At 38.9% G+C, this 23,194-nt stretch overlaps 1 protein-coding gene across 4 annotated transcripts in view; it reads left to right on the top strand.

Annotated features, from left to right (window-relative positions):
* EEF2K (eukaryotic elongation factor 2 kinase) overlaps positions 1-23,194 on the top strand; it is a 75,241-nt gene that overhangs the window by 14,417 nt on the left and 37,630 nt on the right. For all 4 annotated transcript variants that reach the window (XM_043972388.1, XM_043972385.1, XM_043972398.1 and 1 more), the window contains exons 2-3: positions 2,239-2,560; positions 18,506-18,606. In XM_043972388.1, the coding sequence (XP_043828323.1) occupies positions 2,315-2,560; positions 18,506-18,606 (347 nt within the window). In that variant the 5' untranslated portion in view covers positions 2,239-2,314. The remainder of the gene's footprint in view (positions 1-2,238; positions 2,561-18,505; positions 18,607-23,194) is intronic.

Genomic DNA, 23,194 nt, shown 5'->3' with positions numbered 1-23,194 from the left:
GATGTCACATTTGTGATGTCCTGAGAAGTCCCAGGTGTGAGACAATGAAAAGAGCAGTATCTGTGGTGTTAAAGAACCCAGGACCAATTATACCTCAGATATTTATTAGTTATATGACCCTCGGCAAGTCACTGCCTCAACTAGAAAATAAAGGGCTTGTTTCCGATGGCTTCTATGGGTTCCTTTCAGCTATAAATCCATCTCTTGCTAAATATTCAACTCCACAACAGACATGTATGCTGCCTCTTGGCTTAGGTTTCCCTGTAGTGAGGGACCATCCTGTCCTAGATAAAGTGTCAGCCTGTGGTCAGAATGGCCAAGGCTTCCAAAAGATCCTCTAGAAACTAGAAACCCAGTTCAAGGCTAGGATCACATAGACCTAAAGATGGGAGTCCAGTGACCTGTAAGGAAATTGATCCTGCTCCCTATAAGGAAACTCCAGAAAATAATTTGAAAGTGAAATAAGAAAAGATTACAACAGTTCCTTCTGAACAAAATCTCAGCAGTAATTGATTTACATTCTGTATCATAACAGTTCAAAGGGATTCCACTTGTACTATATTATTTTGTCCTTTAAAAAAAAAAAACAAGACAGGATTGTCTTGATACAAAAAGGTAGCACTGGGAGTATTCTTCCCTTTTACAGATAAGGAAACTGGAGTAAAATGAAATTAAAATGTGCCCAGATACACATTGCTGATTAGTGACCTCCCCAGGACTAAGAATATCAGTTTTTCTCACTCCCATGCTTGGGCCAAACTAGACCTGGCAGGTGTTTCCTCTTTCTGCCCCAGCCACTCCCTGGTCACACTACAGGGCTGACCTCAAGGCACAACAGATATGGTCACACATTTGTGCTTGGCAGGGAGGGACAACTTTTTAATCAAAATCAATCAATTAATATTAAGCACCTACTATGTGTCAGATACTGTGCTAAGCACTAAGGATATATTTTTTTAAAAGGGCAAAAGACAGTCACTATCCTCAAGAGTTTACAGAGCTCAGAAGAAACTCCACTGCGGGGATCTATGAAAAGCACACAAAAATGTCTCAAGCCAAAGAGAGATGAGTACAGTAGATTGGGGGAGGGGGTCTCAAGTTCCAGATCTGGTGGACTTAGCAGGACCAGACTAAAAATACTATTCTTCTACATGTCCAAGAATATCTAAGCAGTAATTTGAGATTCATGTTTTATAGATAACCCTCTTTTGTTGTTGTTGTTCTATATGTATGTAAATGATCATTTTGTAAATGTTTGTCAAGTTCAGAATAACAAAAAAATTTAATTAAAAAAAAATAACTCAGTACAACCCTGACATGGAGTGCTGCTTTAGAGCAGATTCTTAACTTTTTTTTTTTGGTGTGGATCCCTTTGGCTGTCTGGTGAAGGGTCTGGATCACCTCAGAATAATGGTGGTACAGTTGATAGAACACTGGGCCCAGGAGTCAAGAAGACCTGAATTCAAAACCTTGGGCAAAGCACGTAGCCTCTGCTTCATTTTCTTCATCTGTAAAATGGGAATAATAACCCATCTCCCCGGATTTGTGTAAGATCAAATGAGATAATTATTTTCAAGGATTTAGCAGAGAGCCTGGCACATAGTAAACACAACTGTTAGCCATTATTATTATTATTACTATTTTAAATGCCTAAATTAAAATTCATAGGATTATAAAGAAAACCAATTGCATTGAAATATAGTGTGTATGTGTGTATATATACATGTACACACATATAAAATAATCTCAGACCTCCAACTCCCTCTGCCTTAGAGAGACCGTAATAATCATTTCATCCTACTAAGTTTTCCTCCATCCATCCTTAGCAGTACCTTTGTAGTGCCGTATTGTAGCACAATCTGCCTGCAAATACAAACTAGATTAAAATGTAATTGAGAAATATTTAACAAAATGAATAAAATGCAGTAAAGCATAGCAACGTTACATTTTAAAATTAAGTTGTGTGTCCTGACAGGATCCTTATGTATGGATTAGTTGCCCCTATTTCTCTCTGGGGTTTTCAAGACTCCTCTAGAAAAGTAAGTCGTTCTGAGGATCTAGCCTGTCGTCAGCTTGATTCTTTTCAGGTTCTAGGTTTGTGGGGTGATGTTTATTTTCGTGGTCAACTTAGTAGATGTTTTGTTTTGTTTGCTGCAGTCTTTCCTGTGTAAAGTTCCTAGAAAACATGTATGCCTCTGACTGAAGGGCACTCACTGCTTTGTCTTGATCTCTTGGCAGGCACCTACTCTTCAAGTTTGCCCTGTCATTCTGGCTGCTCCAGCCACCACGTGGGTAAAACGGGCACCCCACAAACATGGCAGACGAAGACCTTATTTTCCGCCTGGAAGGCATTGACAATAGCAGGTCACCTCACTCCCATCACGCTGGCTTTTCTGATGATGACAGTGATGGAGAGGATGGCTACTACATATGTCCCATCACAGATGACCCTGGCTGTAACAAGATTGCTAATCCCAAGGTCTCTAACTACTACAGCAACTTAATCAAGAATGAAGACTATGGATCCAGTTCTTCTCCTGGAAGTTCCTTCCATTTTAAGGTGAGTATCTGTCTGGGAGTCTCCTATGTGGGATGCCCCTTGGGATACAGTGAAAAGAATGCTGGATTTAGGGTCACAGTACCTTGGTTCAAATTCTGTCTCTGCTACTTATTAACTGTGTGACCTTGGTCAAGATTAATAATTCTAAATGAGTCTCAAAGACAATTAAGGTATTTCTCTTTCTGAGCATAGGGTTCCTTCTCAAACCAGTTCGAGATCTCTCTTGAGATACACTAAGCTCTCCTACCCTGCCCTTGTTTAATTAGTGGCACCATGACAGGATCAGGTCTCAGCTTGCCTAGAGTTGCAAAGGCCTCTTCATGTATTGGTGTTAAAAATTAAATGCAGCTCTGTGGCTGGTTATTGAATTTGAGGGCCAGCTGGGAAAAAAAGCTTGTTAGTGGAAGGGAACTCAGCAGCCATGTAGTCCAGACCCCATACACGAAGGCGATCCCCACTTCAGTGTACCCAGCAAGTGGTCATGGCTTATGGACTGCCTGCTCATCCAGCCTCTTTGCCCGAAGACCTCCAAGCAGGAGGAGTTCACTGCTTCTCAAGGCAAACCCTTTGCACTTTTGGGCAAGTCTAGTTGTTAGGACATCAAACTTAAATTTGTTTCTTCTCAATTTGTGTTCATCATTCCTGGATCTGGTAAAACAAGTTGGGTTTTTTTCCCTTTCTGTTGATGGTGATGAGCAAAATCATTCTGTACTTAAAAAGTATGGTTCTAGGTTCCTTTCTAGATGAGACCCAGGAAAATGCCGATAGAGCCAATTCTTGCTTATTTGGAGGCTCATGAGCCAATTGTGGATTACCCTGTTTCCTGACCATTTGTCTTTCTTGCATCTGTTTGCACCTTTTGGCTGGGTGAGGAGGCTCCTTAGAACCTTCACTATTTCATGGGTGCTATGCAGGGGCAGAGAGAAATTGTAAAATTAACCTCAACTTCAAGCTGCTCTGGGCAGCAAAAGATTGAATGGGAAGAAAAAACAATATAGCCCCCAAACCCATAAAGTTTATATCCATAGCTCACAGCATACTAGCTCTTGAATTCCAGTTGGATCAATGAGTTAACCAAAACAATTACTAGAAGAAAAAGGAATGAAGAATACTTCTACTGAAGTTCACAATTGTCCTCTTCTCCCCCCACCTTCCCTCCATTCCCCTATCCTTCCACTATCCACCCTCTCCCTGCTGCCATTCATCTTGTATAAAACCGAGATGACTTATAATTAGTGGGTTGGTTTTTTAAAAAATTCATAATATTTATTTATTTTACTCTATGGTTTTCTTCCTTTCAAAGTGGGGGTGGGGGGAAGAGGGTGACACAGAAACCTATATTTCCATACAGCCTCTATTTGGACCATTATCTCAGTTGTGGATAGAAAATAAATTCCTGATAAACTTATGAAATAAAGTACTATGGACAAGATAGATGGATTTTAAAATTCTCTGAATAGAAACCAAATATAATCTAAAGAAAAGCAACAGATTAGAGAAAGAAATATCCATGGTAAATATATTCAATGAAAGTTTGCAATCCAGAAATTGTTCCAAATTTGTAAGGACAACACCCATCCCACAGTGGATTAGTGGTCAAAGAATATGAGCAAACAATTTACAAAAGAGGAAGCACAAGTTATAAATAATCACTTAAAAGAACAGTAACAACTTCACTCATAATCACCAAAAATAATTTTTAAATGGATAAATATTGAGGAGGTGTGTTAACAAGTTTAAACCTATATTAATGGTGGAGTTGCAACTTGATTACACAGTAATCCCATTAAAGTAATTTATTTCTTACTGAAAGGAAAAACAGCTATCTATACAAAAATATTTATAACAGTGAAAAACCTAGGAGCAGCCCAAATTTGCAGTGGTTAATTATTAGTTGAATAAATTGTGGTTTTCTTAAAATGTGGGTCCAACCATGCGCCGCTCTATTCAATAAACTCTCCAGGATCAAATATAAAATCCTCTATTTGTTGTTCAGAGCTTTTCATAACCTTGCCCAGCTACTAGCTCTCCAGTCTTCTTATGCCTTACTCCCTTCCATATATACTCTTTAATCTAAGGACCCCTTGCTCTAACAAGATTCTCCCATTCTCTACACTCTGCATTTTCACTGGCTGACCCCCTTGCTTCTTTTCTTCTTACCTTTTCCTCCAGGCTTCCTTCAAGACTCAGATAAAGCCTTACTTTCTTCAAGGACCTTTCCTGTCTTCTTTAATTTTAGTGCTTTCCTTCTGAAATTGCCTCCAATGTATCCTATACATCTATTTAGTTGTTTGCACGGGACTGTGCTCTCCTTAAAAGCATGGATTATTTTTTACCTTTCTTTGTATCTTCAGCACTTAAGCACAATGCCTGACATACCATGGATACTTGATAGATGTTTATTTGCTGACTTGTTAGCTTGACTTAAGTACCATGTAAAGTGGGACTAATATTGGTATGAGCTAACTCACAGGTTGTCTTAGGGAAATTGCTTCATAAACCTTAAAGCATTATATAAGCAGAGGTTATAATTATTATTATTAAATAATAGCCACAATTCCAAACTGGCTTGGACTCACAGCTGTTAAACTCTGGTATCAGGGTTAAAATGCAGTGGTGTGCTGGTTTAACAATCAGCTTTCCTTAAAAAAAAAATGTATATGTGTGTTTGTATTTGTGTGTATTTATCGTTCGGTTATGTCAGTCATGTCAGACTTTTCATGACCCCATCTTGGGGTTTCCTTGGCAAAGATAATGGAATGGTTTGCCGTTTCCTTCTCTACCTCATTTTACAGACGAGGAAACTGAGGCAACCAGGGTTAAGTGACTTGCCCAGGGTCACACAGCTAGTCAGTATCTGAAGCTGGATTTGAACTCAAAGTCTTCCCGACTCCAAATCTGGTACTCTATCCACTGCCTAGCTGCCGTTGTATATGTATATATTTACTTATTATAAATTTTGCTGATATAAAGGATATATAACAATAATAAAAAACATACAATACTCTTTATTATAAATTCCATATAGTCAATTGATTCTCCAAGATTGCTTTTGTTGATTTTTGCCAAACTCTTTCAAATGCATTCCAGTTAAGACCAACTAATATTCAGAAAGCTCAAAATTAATTGAACCCACTCAAAGAACTTTGGAAAATTTGAAAATTGCACTGGAAAATCCATAGCCAATCAATGGTTGCAGTCAACCATGATTTTGATAAATGAAGTTGTATCCCAATCTGCTCTTTTCCCAATAAATTTATTGTCCTTAAATGTGACATGTTAGTTACACTGTTTAACCTATTTCTCACCCTCATGAAAGTTACATTCTTAAACTGAAGCCTCTTTCTGCTTCAGCACAACCAAGTATGATATTGCCAACTTTTTTTTTTTGTAGAGCTACAGTTATTGGACCATTGTTTGATTCTACAATATTTACAAAATCCCAATAATCATTCAAATCAGTTTGATGTTTTATAGTTTAACATAAATATTTTTCACCCTCTCTCCACTGTGAAGATAGTTATTCATAAGTCTAAGTAGATGGTCCTAATAAATCCAAATTATTTAAAATACATTCATTGTTTTTTCCGTACAGTAAACAATATAAGTTCATGTGCTGAAGCATGTTTTCTATAACATGCCTAGGAAGAGCATTAAGTTTATCATTTTTATTAATGAAATCTTCAATGAGAATCGTGTTTTCCAGAACCAATTTTCAAATTTTCCAAAGCTCTTCAGGTGGTTTTGATTAATTTTGATCTTTCTGAATGTTAGTCTATCTTGACTGCAGTCCATTTAAAAGTAATGAAAATTCTTCAAGAATGTCAGTCATTGGGGCAGCTAGATGGTGCAGTGGATAGAGCACCAGCCCTGGATTCAAGAAGACCTGAGTTCATATCTGGCCTCAGACACTTAACACTTACTGGCTGTGTGACCCTGGGCAAGTCACTTAACCCCAATTGCCTCACCAAAAAACCCCACAAAAAACCAAAAAACAAAAGAATGTCAGTCATTAAAGCAAGGTCTTATAAGGAATTAATATTGGCTAATCTCGTTGCCAGACCAGAGTAGGAGTGAGAAAAATGCAGGATTTGCATGCCCCATAACAGTAATATCTTGTATGTTGCATAGCACCTATCTCAGTCCCAGTACTCAACTAATTTTAATAGTTCTTTTTACTTATAAAGAACTATAAATTTTAAGTTCTTTATGGTTTCTAGCTTGATTTGATTTTTATTAGATTGATGATAAATAGAAAACAATATCCAGAAATATTTTAAGATTATGAACTTGCTTTATTTCAGATATTGAACCATCAAGAAATAATTGCAGGGGCAGCTAGGTGGCACGGTGGATAGAGTACCCACCCTGGAGTCAGGAGGACCTGAGTTCAAATCTGGCCTCAGACACTTAACACACTTACTAGCTGTGTGACCCTGGGCAAGTCACTTAACCCCAATTGCCTCACCCAAAAAACCCCCAAAAAACAAAACAAAGAAATAATTGCAGTTGATTATTTAAACAGTGCCAAATGATGAGCTCAGGAAATTTTTCTCACAACTATTCAAGACTTTCTTTCCAACCCTATATTAGCATTATCAGAACAAAATAGAACAAGTTTGCTTTCAAATATTTATTATTAAAGCCACATTCATTTAGACAGTGTATTGAAAATACATTATATTGTGGTTGACACCAATTCTAAAACAACAATAACATTACTGGTACATTAGCTGTTTGAACTATGCATTGGCTGTGTTTAACAACCAGCTCTTCTATATCAGATTTCTTGCTGACTTTGGGAGGGTAGAAGAAAAATCTGGAACTCAAAAGTGAATGTTGAAAACTATCTTTACATATAAATGGAAAAAAATAAAGGTCTGGTAAAGAAAAACAATTAAAATTTTAAAAATTAAAAATAAAAACAACCAGCTCTCAAAATTCCTACAAATTTAGTAACCAACTCTAGCACTTATTGTAATCCCAACTACAATAGCATGTCTGTGCACAGGCTGAACAATAATAAAGCTCCCTTCTTCCTTAGGACCAACCCCTTTTTTTTTTTTTTCTGCTTTTCTTGTCCAGGAAGTAGTTTCCCTTCTGCCTCCTATTCTTCTTTGCTAATTACCCCCCCACCCCTCACCCCCCATGGATGCATGTGACCACCTCAATACTGTTTGAATGGGAAGTTCAGATGAGACCTTAGATTTCTGAATGGGGTGCCAGGGGGTTAGGAAACCATTAAGAAAATGATACTATCCAACCAATTGATTTCTCCCTTTCTTAAAAACAGGATCCTAAAGTTTACGGTTAAATAGCAATTTGGTTAAAAGTAAATGAGTGAGAGTATATCATAAAATGCAAAATGGATGATTTTGATTACATTAAATTAAAAAATTTTTGTACAAACAGAAGCAATGCATCCAAAATTAGAAGGGAAGCAGAAAGCTGGGAAACAATTTTTGAGGCCAGTACTTCTGATAAAGGCCTCATCTCTAAAATATATAGGGAACTAAATCAAATTTATAAGAACCCAAGTCATTCCCCAATTGAGAAATGGTCAAAGGATATGAACAGGCAGTTTTCTGATGAAGAAACCAAAGCTATCTATTCCCATATGAAAAAATGCTCTAAATCTCTAATGATTAGAGAGATGCAAATAAAAACAACTCTGAGGTACCACCTGACACCTATCAGATTGGCTAAAATGACAAAAAAGGAAAATAATAAATGTTGAAGAAGCTGTGGAAAAATTGGAACACTAATCCATTGTTGGTGGAGCTGTGAACTGATCCAACCATTCTGGAGAGCAATTTGGAATTATGCCCAAAGGGCAATAAAGCTGTGCATACCCTTTGACCCAGCAATACCACTTTTGGGTCTTTTTCCCAAAGAAATCATGGAAGGGGGAAAGGGACCCACATGTACAAAAATATTTATAGCTGCTCTTTACGTGGTGGCAAGGAATTGGAAGTTGAGGGGGTGCCCATCAATTGGGGAATGGCTGGACAAGTTGTGGTATATGAATACAATGGAATACTATTGTGCTGTAAGAAACGATGAGCAGGAGGAGTTCAGAGAAACCTGGAGGATCTTGCATGAGCTGATGATGAGTGAGATGAGCAGAACCAGAAGAACATTGTACACAGTATCATCAACATTGAGTGTTGATCTACTGTGATGGACTATATTCTTCTCACCAATGCAATGGCACAGAAGAGTTCCAGGGAACTTGTGATGGAAGAGGATCTCCAAATCCAAGAAAAAAAAAAAAGAACTGCGGAGTATAGATGCTGAATGAACCATACTATTTCTTTTGTTTTTGATGCTGTTGTTTTTTTCTATTTTGAGGTTTTTCATCATTGCTCTGATTTTTTCTCTTATAACATGACTAATGCAGAAATATGTTTAATGTTATTATGTGTGTATATATATATATAACCTATATCAGATTACCTGCTGTCTGGGGGAGGGGGGGAGGGAGGGAGAAAAATCTGAAATTGTAAAACTTGTATAAACAAAAGTTGAGAACTATCTTTACATGTAATGGAAAAAAAATAAAATACTTTATTAATTAAAAAAAAAGTAAATGAGTGGTATCAAGGAGATATAAATGAGCAAGAGAATGAAAGTTCATAGGATCCATAGAATTAGAGCTGGACAGGGATCATCTTGTTGTTGTTTGTTTTTTTGTGGGGCAATGAGGGTTAAGTGACTTGCCCAGGGTCACACAGCTAGTAAGTATCTAGTGTCTACGGCTGGATTTGAACTCAGGTCCTCCTGAATCCAGGGCTGGTGCTTTATCCACTGTGCCACCTAGCTACCCCCCGGACAGGGATCATCTAATGATTTTATAAATGAGGAAACTGAAACCCAATAACTGATGTGATTTACCCAAGGTCCAAAATGGGGTTGGGATTTGAACCCAAATCCTCTGATACCAGGTTCAGCATATTTACCTTTTTGCATCCTCAGTATGAAACTAAAAAGCTCTGGTCTGATGACTATAATTAACTGGCACTTGTATTCCTTAGTAACAGTAATGATGATGATAACAGCTCATTTTTACCATGTAGGAGTCACAGACCTAGTAAGTAGCAAATTTAAGACACAAACCCAGTTCTTCTGACTCAAGTTGTTATTCTTTCCACTGGGCAGCCTCTCACTTCCTAGCAGAGTAGAAGTGTGGTTTCTTCCCTAGATTGGAATCTTAAGTTATCTCAGTTATTTCGTGTGTGTGTGTGTGTGTGTGTGTGTGTGTGTGTGTGTGTATAATTCTTAAAAATGGATTTTTATTTGCTTTAAATGTATGTCTTACTGTAAGTAAGTTGGGGAGGTAGGGACAAGTTAAAATGAAGGATAAGATGCCTCAGCTCCCTGTGTCTCTTGCCGCCACCACCCCTCCATCCCACAAATGATGGGAATGATGGAATAGATCTCACTTTTGTCTTTAACCCTTGGAGAGAGTGGAGGTTTGGCACTTGTGTACACCTGGGCATTTCATGGATTTTTAATCTGTGGCTAGAGAGAAGAAGAAGAGTAACAAGCAGACACCCTGAGGATTTTATGTGATACCTTATGAGCACATGGGTGTGGTGGCTTGGGTTTATCAGTATTTTTCAGAGAAGAGGCAGAAATAGTTCAGTAGAGGGCATTTAAATGGTGAGGTAGATAGAATGCCAGGACTGTAGCCAGGAAGACCTGAGTTCATATCTGGCCTCAGACACTTACAGGCTGTGTGATCCTGGGCATGTCACTTAACCTTGTTTGCCTCAGTTTCCTCATCTGTAAAATCTAAATGGAGAAGGAAATGGCAAACCACTCCAGTGTCTTTGCCAAGAAAACCCCAAATGGGATCACAAAGAATAGATGTGACTGAAAAAACAGGAGCCCAATAACAAGTGCAGTGGAGAGAACTATGACTATAGGTTCACTCTTCATTTTTTTTTTCAGAGCAATGAGAGTTAAGTGACTTGCCCAGGGTCACACAGCTAGTGTCAAGTGTCTGAGGCTGGATTTGTTGTTTTTTGGGGGGTTTTGGGGTTTTTTTTTTAGTGAGGCAATTGGGGTTAAGTGACTTGCCCAAGGTCACACAGCTGGTAAGTGTTAAGTGTCTGAGGCTGGATTTGAACTCAGGTCTTCCTGAATTCAGGGCCAATGCTTTATCCACTGTACCACCTAGCTGCTCCCTATGACTATAGGTTCAAATTTTTAAAAATGAGCTTATTTGCAAGAGAAGTGCTGAATTTATTCTCCGGAAATTCTTTGTGACCTTGGGCAAGTCCTTGTCTAGGTCTCATTTTCCTCACCTGTAAAATGGGAGGCTTGCACTAGAAGACTCCTCCATTCCTTTCTAGTGCCAAATCTATGCCCTGTGAAGTTACTGCATTTACTTTATGGTGATATTGAATATGTTGTTCTTCTCCTTTAGCTTTCTTTGCCCTGCTTCTGTTCATAGTTCTTCCCACTTTTCTCTGAATTCTTCAGTTTGTTGTATTTTACAAGCAGTGTTATTTCATTATATTGTTTGTTCAGCCTTTTCCAAGTTAATGAGCACCCACCCATCCTAACCTGTTTTCACAGCACTCCCCATGTCTCCCCAGATTTTAAGAACAAATATTAAATTGTGATTTGAGATCCTCGGTTGAAAGTGCTCCAAATATTGAAAAACTTAGAAAGAGGAAAAGCGCCTTCTTTTCTCGCACCCTGTGGACATTGCTTTGGATCTTCCCTGATAAATGAAAAAGAGGCAGCAAAGGACTTGATTCACTCTTTTTTTTTTTTTTTAAGTGAGGCAGTGGGGGTTAAGTGACTTGCCCAGGGTCACACAGCTAGTAAGTGTTAAGTGTCTGAGGCTGGATTTGAACTCAGGTACTCCTGACTCCAGGGCTGGTGCTCTATCCACTGCGCCACCTAGCTGCCCCCTTAATTCACTCTTACAGAGTTGCTTTCATCTAATTTTGAGACATTATCTAGACCCCTTCTGGGCCAGTGGTCAACACTCATTAAAATGCTTCTAGTTTCAACTTGATTTGTTTCCATCCGTGGAGCAAAAGCCCATACAGTTTTCCTCAGGGGAGAAGGTGAATTGTTGCCTGCAAGCAGGGAGGAAAGAAAAAAAGGAGAGAAGAGGGCATCTTAGGTTTAAATACTTGTGGGTTTTTTATGTCCTGAAGAGCCAGGAGAGGTAAATCAGAACATTTAAATCTATATTTTAAAAATTCATCAAAGTGATTTTTGAAAAATGTCTTTTTCTCTTTTCTTTTTATTACTCCCTTCCCCTCCCCAGCATTCCCTTGTTGAAAGCTACAGCTGGAACCTTTGTGAAGATTTTACTTGTTGCCACCTGGCAGGGAACAAAGGACATCCTTCCATGGGGTAGAGAGGAAATGGACTTTATGCCTGGGGGACCATGAAAGGGGTAGTGGACTAGCAAGGGGGATCAGTGTGTTCTAGTAAAGGGAGACTGGTTGGTAAATCAGTTGTCCATTTGTGGGGCCAGTCATACTCATGTGGACTTCTGTTGTGCTGCGCATAGCTGAATACACCTGAGTCAGTCAATACAGGATGTGTTTGCTGGTTTAGTATTCTGGAATCTTTCCCGGGGAACAAAACGTTCAGAGGCTCAATGAATTCTTGGGAAGATAAGGGTTTTGTTTTAATCTATGCCCTTATATTTGTCCAGTTTTCAGAAAGCAATTTATAGAGAACAATAGCTACTGGCCCTGCTTTTTAAAAAATTATTATTTCTTAGTTTTATTTTTATACTTGTTTCTTTACTTAAGTCATTTACTGCTACCCTCCTCCCTTTTCTAAGAAACCTTCCTTGTGAAAAAGAAAAACAAGCAAAATCAAGGGACACAAACCAACTGTACCTGAAAATACAACATTCTGTGCCCATAATGCCCCAACCCCCACTTCTATACTGAGAGAAGTGTGTTTCATATTCAGTTCTCCAGATCCAAGATTGTTTATTTCAATTCATCTGAATTTAGATACTTTTTAGTGTTGTTTTTCATTTATGCTGTGGTAGTTATTGAGCATATTGTTTTTCTGGTTCTGTTTTCTTTGCTTTGTATCTGTTTATACGGTTTTCTACCCTTTTTTTAATTCTTTATACAGATCACAGCCTAGGTGCCCCTCAGAGTTCTGTCCTGGGCCTTCATCTCTTCTACTACTTTAGTTGGTGATCTCAGCTCCCATTATGTCTCTATTATGATTCTCAAATCTACCTTTCCTGCCCTAATTTCTTTGCTGACCTCTAATCTCAAATCTCTAATTGCCTTGCATACATCTTGAACAGGATGTCCTGGGCCTGTTTCATAACCTCTCTGTGCCCTAGGCTATTCCTTAAAGCTGTAATTTGCCGAGAAAATAAGAAAGTATCGATATGCATTGTGAGAAGTCTCCTTACCAGGGAGTTTCCATACACCAGTGATGTCATAGGTCTAGTCCCTGTCTCTCTAGCCTTCAAAAATTAGACCTAGGGGAACTGTGGGTGTGGGGTATTACATATATTGTCAAATGCACTTGATGGTTCATTTCATGGATCTGTTTGGTTTTTGTTTGTTTTTTTTTAATTCTGTTATAAAGGATTGGTTAGGAAGGGCATATTTGGCAATAAAGACGATGTAAAAACAAAACAAAAAGTTAATTAAAACAATTAGGTCACAGCTACTCTAAGCGTTGCCTGTTGTCATTTAAGGTTGTCTGGGCCCTCTTGTTAGTTTTAGCAAGATTTGCATAATGATTTTGATTCACTAAACCTGGAGCCTTCACTAATCTTAAAATGGGAAGTTGTTTTCTTTCTCTGTTGTAGAGAATAAAGGAGAAAGTAACTTCACATTGATGCTGATAATATTTATCTTAGAAAAGGTTATACCTTCATTCACTTAGGCAGTAGAGTGTGAGTCAAATATTAAATACTTTGGAGTTAGATTATGTTATATATCCCATATTTGTGATATATTAGATGTACTTTATATTAGATTTATTTTTCTCCCAAAAAGTGAGATTATTTGATAATTCTCTACACCCTAAAGGTCCATCATCTTTCTCTTCAGAGGCAGTTAACATGTTTCATAATCAGTCCTCTGAAGTCATGGTTGGTCATGGACTTAATTAGATTTAATTAACTTTATTTGTTTTTTGTTTCTTTTTTAGTGAAGCAATTGGGGTTAAGTGACTTGCCCAGGGTCACACAACTAGTAAGTGTTAAAGTGTCTGAGGCCAGATTTGAACTCAGGTCTTCCTGACTCCAGGGCCAGTGCTCTATCTACTGCACCACCTAGCTGACCCTTTTTTTGGTTTGTTTTTTGTTTTGTTTTGGGTTTTTAATGTTTTGGTTTTTATTTTTTTATTGTGGAGCAATGAGGGTTAAGTGACTTGCCCCAGGGTCACACAGCTAGTAAGTGTCAAGTATCTGAGGCTGGATTTGAACTCAGGTCCTCCTCAATCCCGGGCCAGTGCTCCATCCACTGCGCCACCTAGCTGCCCCTTGATTTAATTGACTTTAAATTAGAGTGTCTCTTGAAATCACAGCGATGAAACTTTATAGATAGAATTGCTGTGGAAAAAGCATAGACTCTGGGTTTAAATCCTGCCTCTGACTCGTATTCAGATTAGCTAGCATTTATGTAGCTCTTTAAGGTTTGCCAAATACTTCACAAATAATTCATTTTATCCTCACATAACCACTAGAGGCAATAATTGCTAGTATTATTATTATCCTGAACCAGAAAGAGGTTAAGTGATTTGACCACGATCATAGTAGGTGCCTGAAGCCAGATTTTAACTCAGTTCTTCCTGATTCCATGTCCACCTCTCTCTCAGCTCTTTCTCTTAGCTGCCTTTTTGTGACTGGGCAAGATGCATACCTTTTCTCAGTCACAATTGGTTGTTGTTTTTCCCCCCTAAAATCCATAAAATGAAAGGATTAGATTGGCTTTGAGAACCCTTCTAGCTCTAGGTCTAAGAACTAGATCAAGGTTATAGAAATGATGGGTTTTACTGTTAGTGTGTTGCTTTTATTTCCAGATATAAAATGGAGACAATTAATAGGCAGAAAACCATTCTTGATGGCAACTGTATCATGTATGGAACAAGAGCAGAGGGGGAAAGGGTGTCCAAGGCCTGAGAAGTATGTTTGCACAGTCAAGGGTTTATAAAGGGTACAAGGATGGTCTAGACATGTTCTAAAGCCCATTCCAAGAACTCTCTGAGATTTTAAAATCATGGAAAGTTCATCAAAGCCCATCAGTTGGGAAAAGGCTAGATGGATTATGGTATGTTAATAGGATAGAAAACAATTATGATATGACATGATGAAAGGGATGGTTTCAGAGAAACTTGGGAAAATTTGCATAAATTGACAGTGAAATGAATCTGAAGGAGATCACTTTAAATAATAACAATAATATTGTAAAGACAGAAAACTTTGAAAGACGATAGAACTCTATTAAGTCAGTGACCAACCATGATTCCAGAGGAGGACTGATTTTGAAACTTGCTACCCACCTCTGAAGAGAAAGGTAATGGACCTTTAGGGTGCAATACATTTTTGGACATGAACAAAATATTAATTTGTTTTGCTTGACCATACTATTTTCTAAAAAGGATTTTGTTTTTCTTTCTCAATGTGGGGAAGGGGAAAAATCTGGTTTTCTGTTGATTCAAAAAATAAAACTTAATTTAAAAAAAAGAAGAAAGTCCATTAAGCACCAACAGGATCACTCTTTTTAGTCCAAACAGACATTTTAGCTTCACTGATAATTATAAGGTATCATGGGAAAGATTGGTATGTTTGCTCCCTCTGAATAAATAGGGAAGGAAAGGTATTATTGTAAATACGTAGAATAAAATGTGATCTAAAGATAAATAGATAAAGGATAAATCCTGTTTTGTCATCAGAATCCCAGGTCCTAGAATGGTATTTTGTTTATTTTTTAATTAAATTTTATTTTATTTTCAGATTCAAAATCTCTTCCTCCTATCTCCTTCTCTCCCATCTCTCACCCGAAATGAAACAGCAAGAGAAACACAAACCCCATTTAAAACATATAGTCAGAGGGCAGCTAGGTGGTGCAGTGGATAAAGTGCCAGCCCTAGATCCAGGAGGACCCGAGTTCAAATCCGGCCTCAGACATTTGACATTTACTAACTGTGTGACCCAGGGCAAGTCACTTAACCCTCATTGCCCCACCAAAAAAAAATTTATTTAGGGGGCGGCTAAGTGGCACAGTGAATAAAGTACCGGCCCTGGATTCAGGAGTACCTGAGTTCAAATCCGGTCTCAGACACTTGATACTTACTAGCTGTGTGACCCTGGGCAAGTCACTTAAACCCCATTGCCCCGCCAAAAAAAAAGAAAAAAATTATTAAAAAAAAACCCAAAACATATAGTCAAACAAAACAAAATCTCCCAATAAATTTATATGTCTCAGTCTGTTCTCTGAGTTGATGGTGGTTAGCATTTTTTCCCTCTTACAACCTCTAGAATCACATTTGGTCATTGTGTTGATCAGAGTTCCTAAAATCCAAAGTTGTTTGTCTTGACAATATTGCTCCTAATTCTGCTCCTTTCATTCTGCATCAGTTCATACAAGTCTTCCCAAGTTTCTCTGAAACCATGCTCTTCGTGATTTCTTACTACACCATAACTTGTTCCAGCCATTCCAATATTGATGGACACTCCCTCGTGTTCCCAATCTTTTGCCACCACTAAACCTAACCATGTTTTGCAAAGAGTAAGAACATTTTTAAAATGCTGAATTGAATGGTAAATTGATACCTTATAGCTAGCCTTGGTTTGAGGTGGTGGTGGGGAGAATAATTAAAGGGAAGTTAAAGGAAAAAATAATTCCTAGAAGGAACATAAAGGTCCTTTTCAAAACAGAGGCTGAAAGGAGACTTTGTGAAATGAAATCTCTCTTCAACTTTTTAAAAATGCAATCAATGAGTAGTTCTCTAAAACTAACATGCCATTGCAAAATAATTTCAGTTTTCTGAGTCCTGGATGGACTAGGACTAGATAATTATCTCTAAATTATCTCTAGAATCTACCTGGCAATAGGAAAGCCCTGGTGACTTTTCTCCTTATATAGTAAATTTTTCTTTGGGGAAACCAGGAAAGTGTAGCCCTCTTGGGTTAAGACTTTTCTTTTTAAATATTTTATTGATGCCTTTTTAAAAAGCATTGCTCTCACTTGTCAATGAACACCCCTTTACCTTCTCGTGACCCTCCCTGTAACAAAGCATGACAGTTAAGAAATCTTAACACATTTTTATATATATATATATATATATATATAACCTATGTCAGATTACCTGCTGTCTAGGGGAGGGGGGAGGGAGGGAGAAAAATCTGAAATTGGAAAGCTTGTATAAACAAAAGTCGAGAACTATCTTTACATGTAACAGGGAAAAATACTTTATTAATTTAAAAAAAACAAAACACATTTTCATTTGGACCATAGATCTCTGACCATGTCAACTTCATTCTGTACCTATGATTCACCACTGCTCAGCCAGGAGTAAGGGAGGATTCATTGTGACTCCTCTGAGGTCAGCATAGGTTGCTGCAATTAATGAGTTCTCATGCCTTTGAGTGCCATTCTCCTTTAGATTATTATGGTCATTGTGAAAATTGTACTCCTATCTTCCTTCTATATCACTCTTATAAAGTCATCTCAGGTTCCTCATCTTGTCCAGGCTGTGGAAGTTCAGAGGTTACTCAGGGGCCAAAACCCTCTTTACTGATCAGTATGAGACTGTCCATTTTCCTACCTGGGCAGGTTCATGGCTCATTAGGCAACCTGGTGTCTGCCCCTCCCTGGGATCCACCATATTAATGCTAAAACTTTGTGCAGGTTCCCCATTATTAGCCCACTGCAATTCATAATTTCCAAACTTAAGATCTGCCAATCTCAGCCTCCCCAGTAGCTGAGGTTTATAGATATGTACCACCATGCCCAGCCTGGTTTCTGTTTGTTTGTTTTAAAGTGAAGGTAAGAGGAGAGTTCTGGGCTGAATTCTAGGCTGGGATCACAATCTGAGAATGTCAGTCACAAACTGGATCAAAAATTGTTATTCATCATAGCATAGCTCTGGAGTTGGAAGGTACCTACCTCAAAGGCCATAGATTCCAACCCTCTCATTTTACAAATGAGAATACTCAGGCCCAGGAATGTAAAATGAATTACCCACAGTCACATAGGTAGTGAGTGTTAGATGCAGGGTTTGAAATCAGTTCATTTGACACCATAGTCAATGCATTTTCCTTTGCATCAAAGGTCTTCTTGATATTTAGATCATATTTACTTAACAGTCACATTTTTTGGCCAATTTTGTCAGTGCAAAATAGAAGATACAACCATTATATAACTATTAAAAGTAGTAGGGGGCAGATAGGTGGTGCAGTGGATAGAGCACCAGCCCTGGATTCAGGAGGACCTGAGTTCAAATCTGGCCTCAGACATTTAACACTTACTAGCTGGGTGACCCTGGGCAAGTCACTTAACCCCAATTGCCTCACCAAAAAAAAAAAAGTAGTAGACAAAGGGTCAAAAGAATGCTAAGATACTTCGTTAACTATGAGTCAGTTTATAAGAAGCAGTCTCAGTAGGGTTAATCTTGCTGAATCCTATACTAATTAACCATTTCTAATCACACTAGAGAAACAGAAATTACTGTAATAGAAGTCCTACACCTTTGGACACTTTTTGAAAATCTTGTTTCTACACCCAGGATTTGAAGGTGCTTTAGTAAACCATTCTTGAAAAGCATAATGAGTACGATTGTTTTCTTTTCCTGAACTCACACCTGGCCCAGAGAGGGAAGAAATCTGGGGGAGTAAGAAGTTCAGAAGAAAGTAAGGCTGCTCTGATTAAATTGGGATGTGGTTTGGTTCTTTTCCTAACTTTCTGGTTATTTTCCTAACTTATGCAGGAAACTTGGAAACATGCCATTGAGAAAGCAAAACACATGCCTGATCCATGGGCCGAATTTCATCTTGAAGACATTGAAATGGAGTGTGCTACTCGTCACAGGTCAGTAACATATCTGTTTTTTTCAAATTGGCATCATGTGGACCCCAAAAGAGATCTCTCATGGGGTGAGACTGAGAGGCCAGTGCCTACCTTTTCCTTGGTTGAATGTCATGTGTTCAAAATAAGGCCAGGCACCTCCAGAGGCAGAGCTCAGATGGTTGGCTGTTCAGGCTATATAAGTCCTGTCTAACCTAGTAAGAATTGGAAGCCTACAGTACAAGATAGTTTAGTGAGAAGTTTCTGGGGATCCAGAAACTTGGATTCTAGTCACTGACACTCTCTGTGTGATTTGGGGCAACTTATTTTCCTTGATCTGAACCTTAGTTTCCCTATTTATAAAAATAAGTCTGGATCTCCTGGTACAATGGGAAAAAAATACTAGATTTGTAATAAGAGGACCTGGCTTAAAATTCTGGCTCTGTCCTTTTTACTAGCTCCATAACTTTGGTCATGCCTTTCAATCTTTCTAAGCATTGTAAATGGAGGAATTTGGAATATTTGACCGGGAAGGTTCCCTTCCATCTTAACCTGTTATCCCGTGATCACTAATGTCATTTTTAGCTTGAAAATTCCTTGATTTGGGGCATGTTTCAAGGCATCTTAAACTCAACATGAAAAAAAAACCTCACATTTTTCTCCCCAAAATTTCCCCTTACCTGAATATTTCCTGGACTCCCTGCCAGCAAACTCAGTATCATCCTGACTCCTCACGCTACATATCCAATCAGTTGCCAGCTCTTGTCATTTCTACCTTCACAACATCTCTCATATATGTCCCCTTCTCTCCACTGATAGAGCTCCTACCCTGCTTGAGGCTCTCCTCCCCTCTCACCAAATTATTGTAATGACCTTCAAACTGTTCCGTTGGCCTCAAGTCTCTCCCAACTTCAAACCATCCTCCCCACTGGCTACCAAAGTGATTTTTCTAAATTGTAGGTTTGACTTTCCAGTTCATTGAATTCCAGTGACTCAGTGTTACCTATAGGATCAAGTATAATCTCCTCTTTTGAGCACTAGAAGATCTTCATAACAATCTACATACAATCTAGCTACACCAGCCTATTTGCAGTTCCTGGAACACCAAGTTCCATCTTCTGCCTGCCTTTGGCCTGGCTGTTTCCCAGGCCACCTCTGAGTTTCCTCCACCTCTTGACCACCACTTCTGGGTTTCCCTGTTTTCCTTCGAGACTCAGCTTAAATTTATCTGCAGGAGGCTTTCCCAAGTACCCACAGCTTCTAGTGTCTTTCCTTCTCAGTTTACTTTTCATCTAGTCTGTATATGTCTTACATGTAGAGTTACTTGCATTTTTGTTTTCCCCATTAGAATTCAAGCTCTTTGAGTATAGGGACGGTGTATGCCTGTCTTTATACTTTATATCCCAGTACGTAGCATAGTGCCTGGCATATAGTAGGTGCTTATTAAACACTGATTAATTGATTAATTGATTGATCAGTTCTAAAAAGGAGAGGGTTTTACCTAATGCAAAACACTGCGCAAATCTGTTATTTCAAATCAATACACTATGTTCTCTGGAATAACCTTCCTCATAATCAAATTATCAGTCTTCAAAAATATTATTGGGCACTGACCATATGACCATGGGAAGCTAATGGACAGTGGATAGAATGTGGGGTCTGGAGTCAGGAAGACTCCTCTTCATGAGTTCAGATCATATTATCTCCCCCATTAGTCTGTGAGCTCTGTGAGGGCAGGGTCTATCTTTTTACCTCTCTTCGTCTTTGTTATGTTTTGTTTTTTGCTTTTGTTGCGGGGCAATGAGGGTTAAGTGACTTGCCCAGGGTCACACAGCTAGTACGTGTCAAGTGTCTGAGTCCAGATTTGAACTCAGGTCCTCTTGACTCTAGGACTGGTGCTTTATCCACTGCGCCACCCAGATGCCCCTTCCTTTCTTCATTTTACCAATGCTTAGCACAGTGACTGGCACATAGTAGGTGCTTAAAAAATGTTTATTGACTGACTTTACTTCAATATTTCAGGGATCTGGGGCTTTGCCAATGAATATCAAAACCTTTCTGTGACTTCACGTGGTCTTCAAGTAATGCTTTATCCCCAGTGTGTGGTTTACATGTTGTCTCCCCCATTAGTCTGCTAGTTCCTTAAGAGCAAGGACTGTCTTTTTGCCTTTCTTTGTAACCCCTGTGCTTAGCACAATGACTGGCATATAGTAGGTGTTCAATAAATATTTGCTGACTGACTTTACTTCAGTATTTCAAGGATCCATGACTTCATTGATGAAGATCAAACCCCTTCTATGATTAGTAGATGGTCTTCAAGTGATGCTTCATTCCTAGTGCCTACACACATAGTAGACACTTAATAAATGTGTGTTGCTTGACTGAATGAATGATAAAAAACCCCTCAACTCCCTGCAGCCCACCTGTGATGAACATTTCATAACTTAAGTAGGCTGCCCCTCAAATGACACAGAATACAGAGAAATCAGTAACTCTATAACATGAGTTAGAAGGTGATATGTGCCAAGAGCAGATAGAGAGTAAATGAGAGATTCAAGGAAGAAGGGGTGACTTTTGGCTGGGGAGATAGAGAAAGGCTTTAAGTAAGAGAGGGAACCTGAGCTGACCCTTGAAGGACAGGATGGGATATAATAGAGAGAACTTCAGATGTCGAGATTGGCATGAGCCAATCATAAAGCACATAGAGACATGAAGATAATAAAGGATGGCGCCAGGGACATTGTGAGTAAGGAGAGAAAATGATCAAGGCTGGGCTAAGTCTGAAGAATGGTCAGCAGGTTTGTAGGATCATAGACTCAGAGGGACCTCAGATGCTTGGTAATCCATCCTCTTCCTTAATCACAGGCTTGACCTTGTTACCCACACTCTAGGGTCAAGGACAAAATCCTCTTTTTGGTGTCCAAAGCCCTTTATGACCTGTCCTCCCCAAGCTTTCCAGTCTTCTTATGCCTTACTCTGCTCCCACTTTAATTCAGTGACTCTGAAGAGTCTCCAACTCCTGACTCCAGGTATTTTTCATTGCTTTTCTCCCATGCATGAAGGCAGGTAGGGGGTGCAGCAGATAGAGTCCCAGGCCTGTGGGGAAGACTTATCTTCCTGAGTTGAAATCTGGCCTTAGACACCACTCCAGTATCTCTGCCAAGAAAATACCAAATAAGGTCACAAGAAGTCAGACACAATGGAAAAACGACTGAACAGCTCCCATGCCTGAACTTCTCTTCCTCTTTATCTCTGCTTCTTGGCTTCCTTCAAGCCCCTGATAAAATCTCACCTTCTACAGGAAGCTTTTTCCAATCCCTTTTAATTCTATTGCCTTCCTTCTATTGATTATATCCAATTGATCTTGTATATATCTTGTTCATACATAGATTTTATTCTATTTTATTTTTCTCAATTACATGTAAAAAATTTAACATTTGTTTTTGAAAAATATGTATTCCAAATTTTCTCTCTTCCTCTCTCCGCTTCCCTCCTTGAGAAAGCAAGCAGCTTGACATAGATTATACATGTGAAGTCATGCAAAATACATTTCCATGTTATCCATGTTGCAAAAGAAAGCAGACCAAAAGAGAGAGAGAGAGAGAGAGAGAGAGAAAACCAAACAAACAAACAAAAAAAGAAAAATAAAGTAAAAAAAGTATGCCTTGATCTGCATTCAAACTCCATCAGTTCTTTCTCTGGGGGTAGAGAGCATTTTTCATCGTGAGTCCTTTGGAATTGTCTTGGATCATTGTATTGCTCAGAATAGCTAAGGGATTCACAGGGTCATTTTACTGAAGTGACTTGCCAGGGTCAGCCCTTGGGTTTACAAATCAGGGTCACATAGGTTGTTGACATCAGAGGTAGAATTTGAACTCGGGTCTTCTAACTCCATAGCCAGGCTTTTTCCATTGTACCTCAAATAGTTCTAGTTGGATAGATTGTCAGAGTGCCCCCAAAAGGCTGGAAAGATAAATCCAAGCTTTATTAAAGAAGGCCTCAGGTTCACTCGTTAATTTATCTAATATCAGAACAGGAAAGACATCAGAAAACATTTGGTTAAATTCCTCCATTTCACAGACAAAGAAACTGAACCTTGGAAACTGCTTAAGGACAGGGACTGTCTTTTACCTCTTTTTGTATACCCAGCACTTAGCACAGTGCCTGGCACATAGGAGGTGCTTAATAAATGTTTAGTTATTGTCGTCTAAGGTGACACAGGTAGTGAGTGATGGAGTTAGGATTGGAATCCAGTTTTCCTTATTTCCAAACTAGGGCACTTTTCCACTACACTATCCTATCTATCTCCTTATCTTGCATGATGCAGGGGGGAAAACATCTTCTCTTTGACCCAGCTAGTGTCAAGACTGCTCCTCTGATTGCCACTGGCCTGTTAGTCCAGAATCTAGACCACACACACCAGGAGCATCATTGTGAGGTCTCAGAGTGGGTTTTAGCACAGATTGTGCCCCTTTCTGCTTGAAATAGCCATTCCTTGGCTGGATGGGCAGGGCTTCTGAGCCTGGAAGTTAAGGTCTTGGAGCCAGATTCTTCCAAGGTCAACGCAGGAGAATGTGACAGACGTGCTGTGACAGGCCTGTCTGTGTCCCTT

The sequence above is a fragment of the Dromiciops gliroides genome, chromosome 1 (assembly GCF_019393635.1).
Source record: "Dromiciops gliroides isolate mDroGli1 chromosome 1, mDroGli1.pri, whole genome shotgun sequence".
Classification (NCBI taxonomy): domain Eukaryota; kingdom Metazoa; phylum Chordata; class Mammalia; order Microbiotheria; family Microbiotheriidae; genus Dromiciops; species Dromiciops gliroides.
This window is presented reverse-complemented; position numbering and strand designations above follow the sequence as displayed.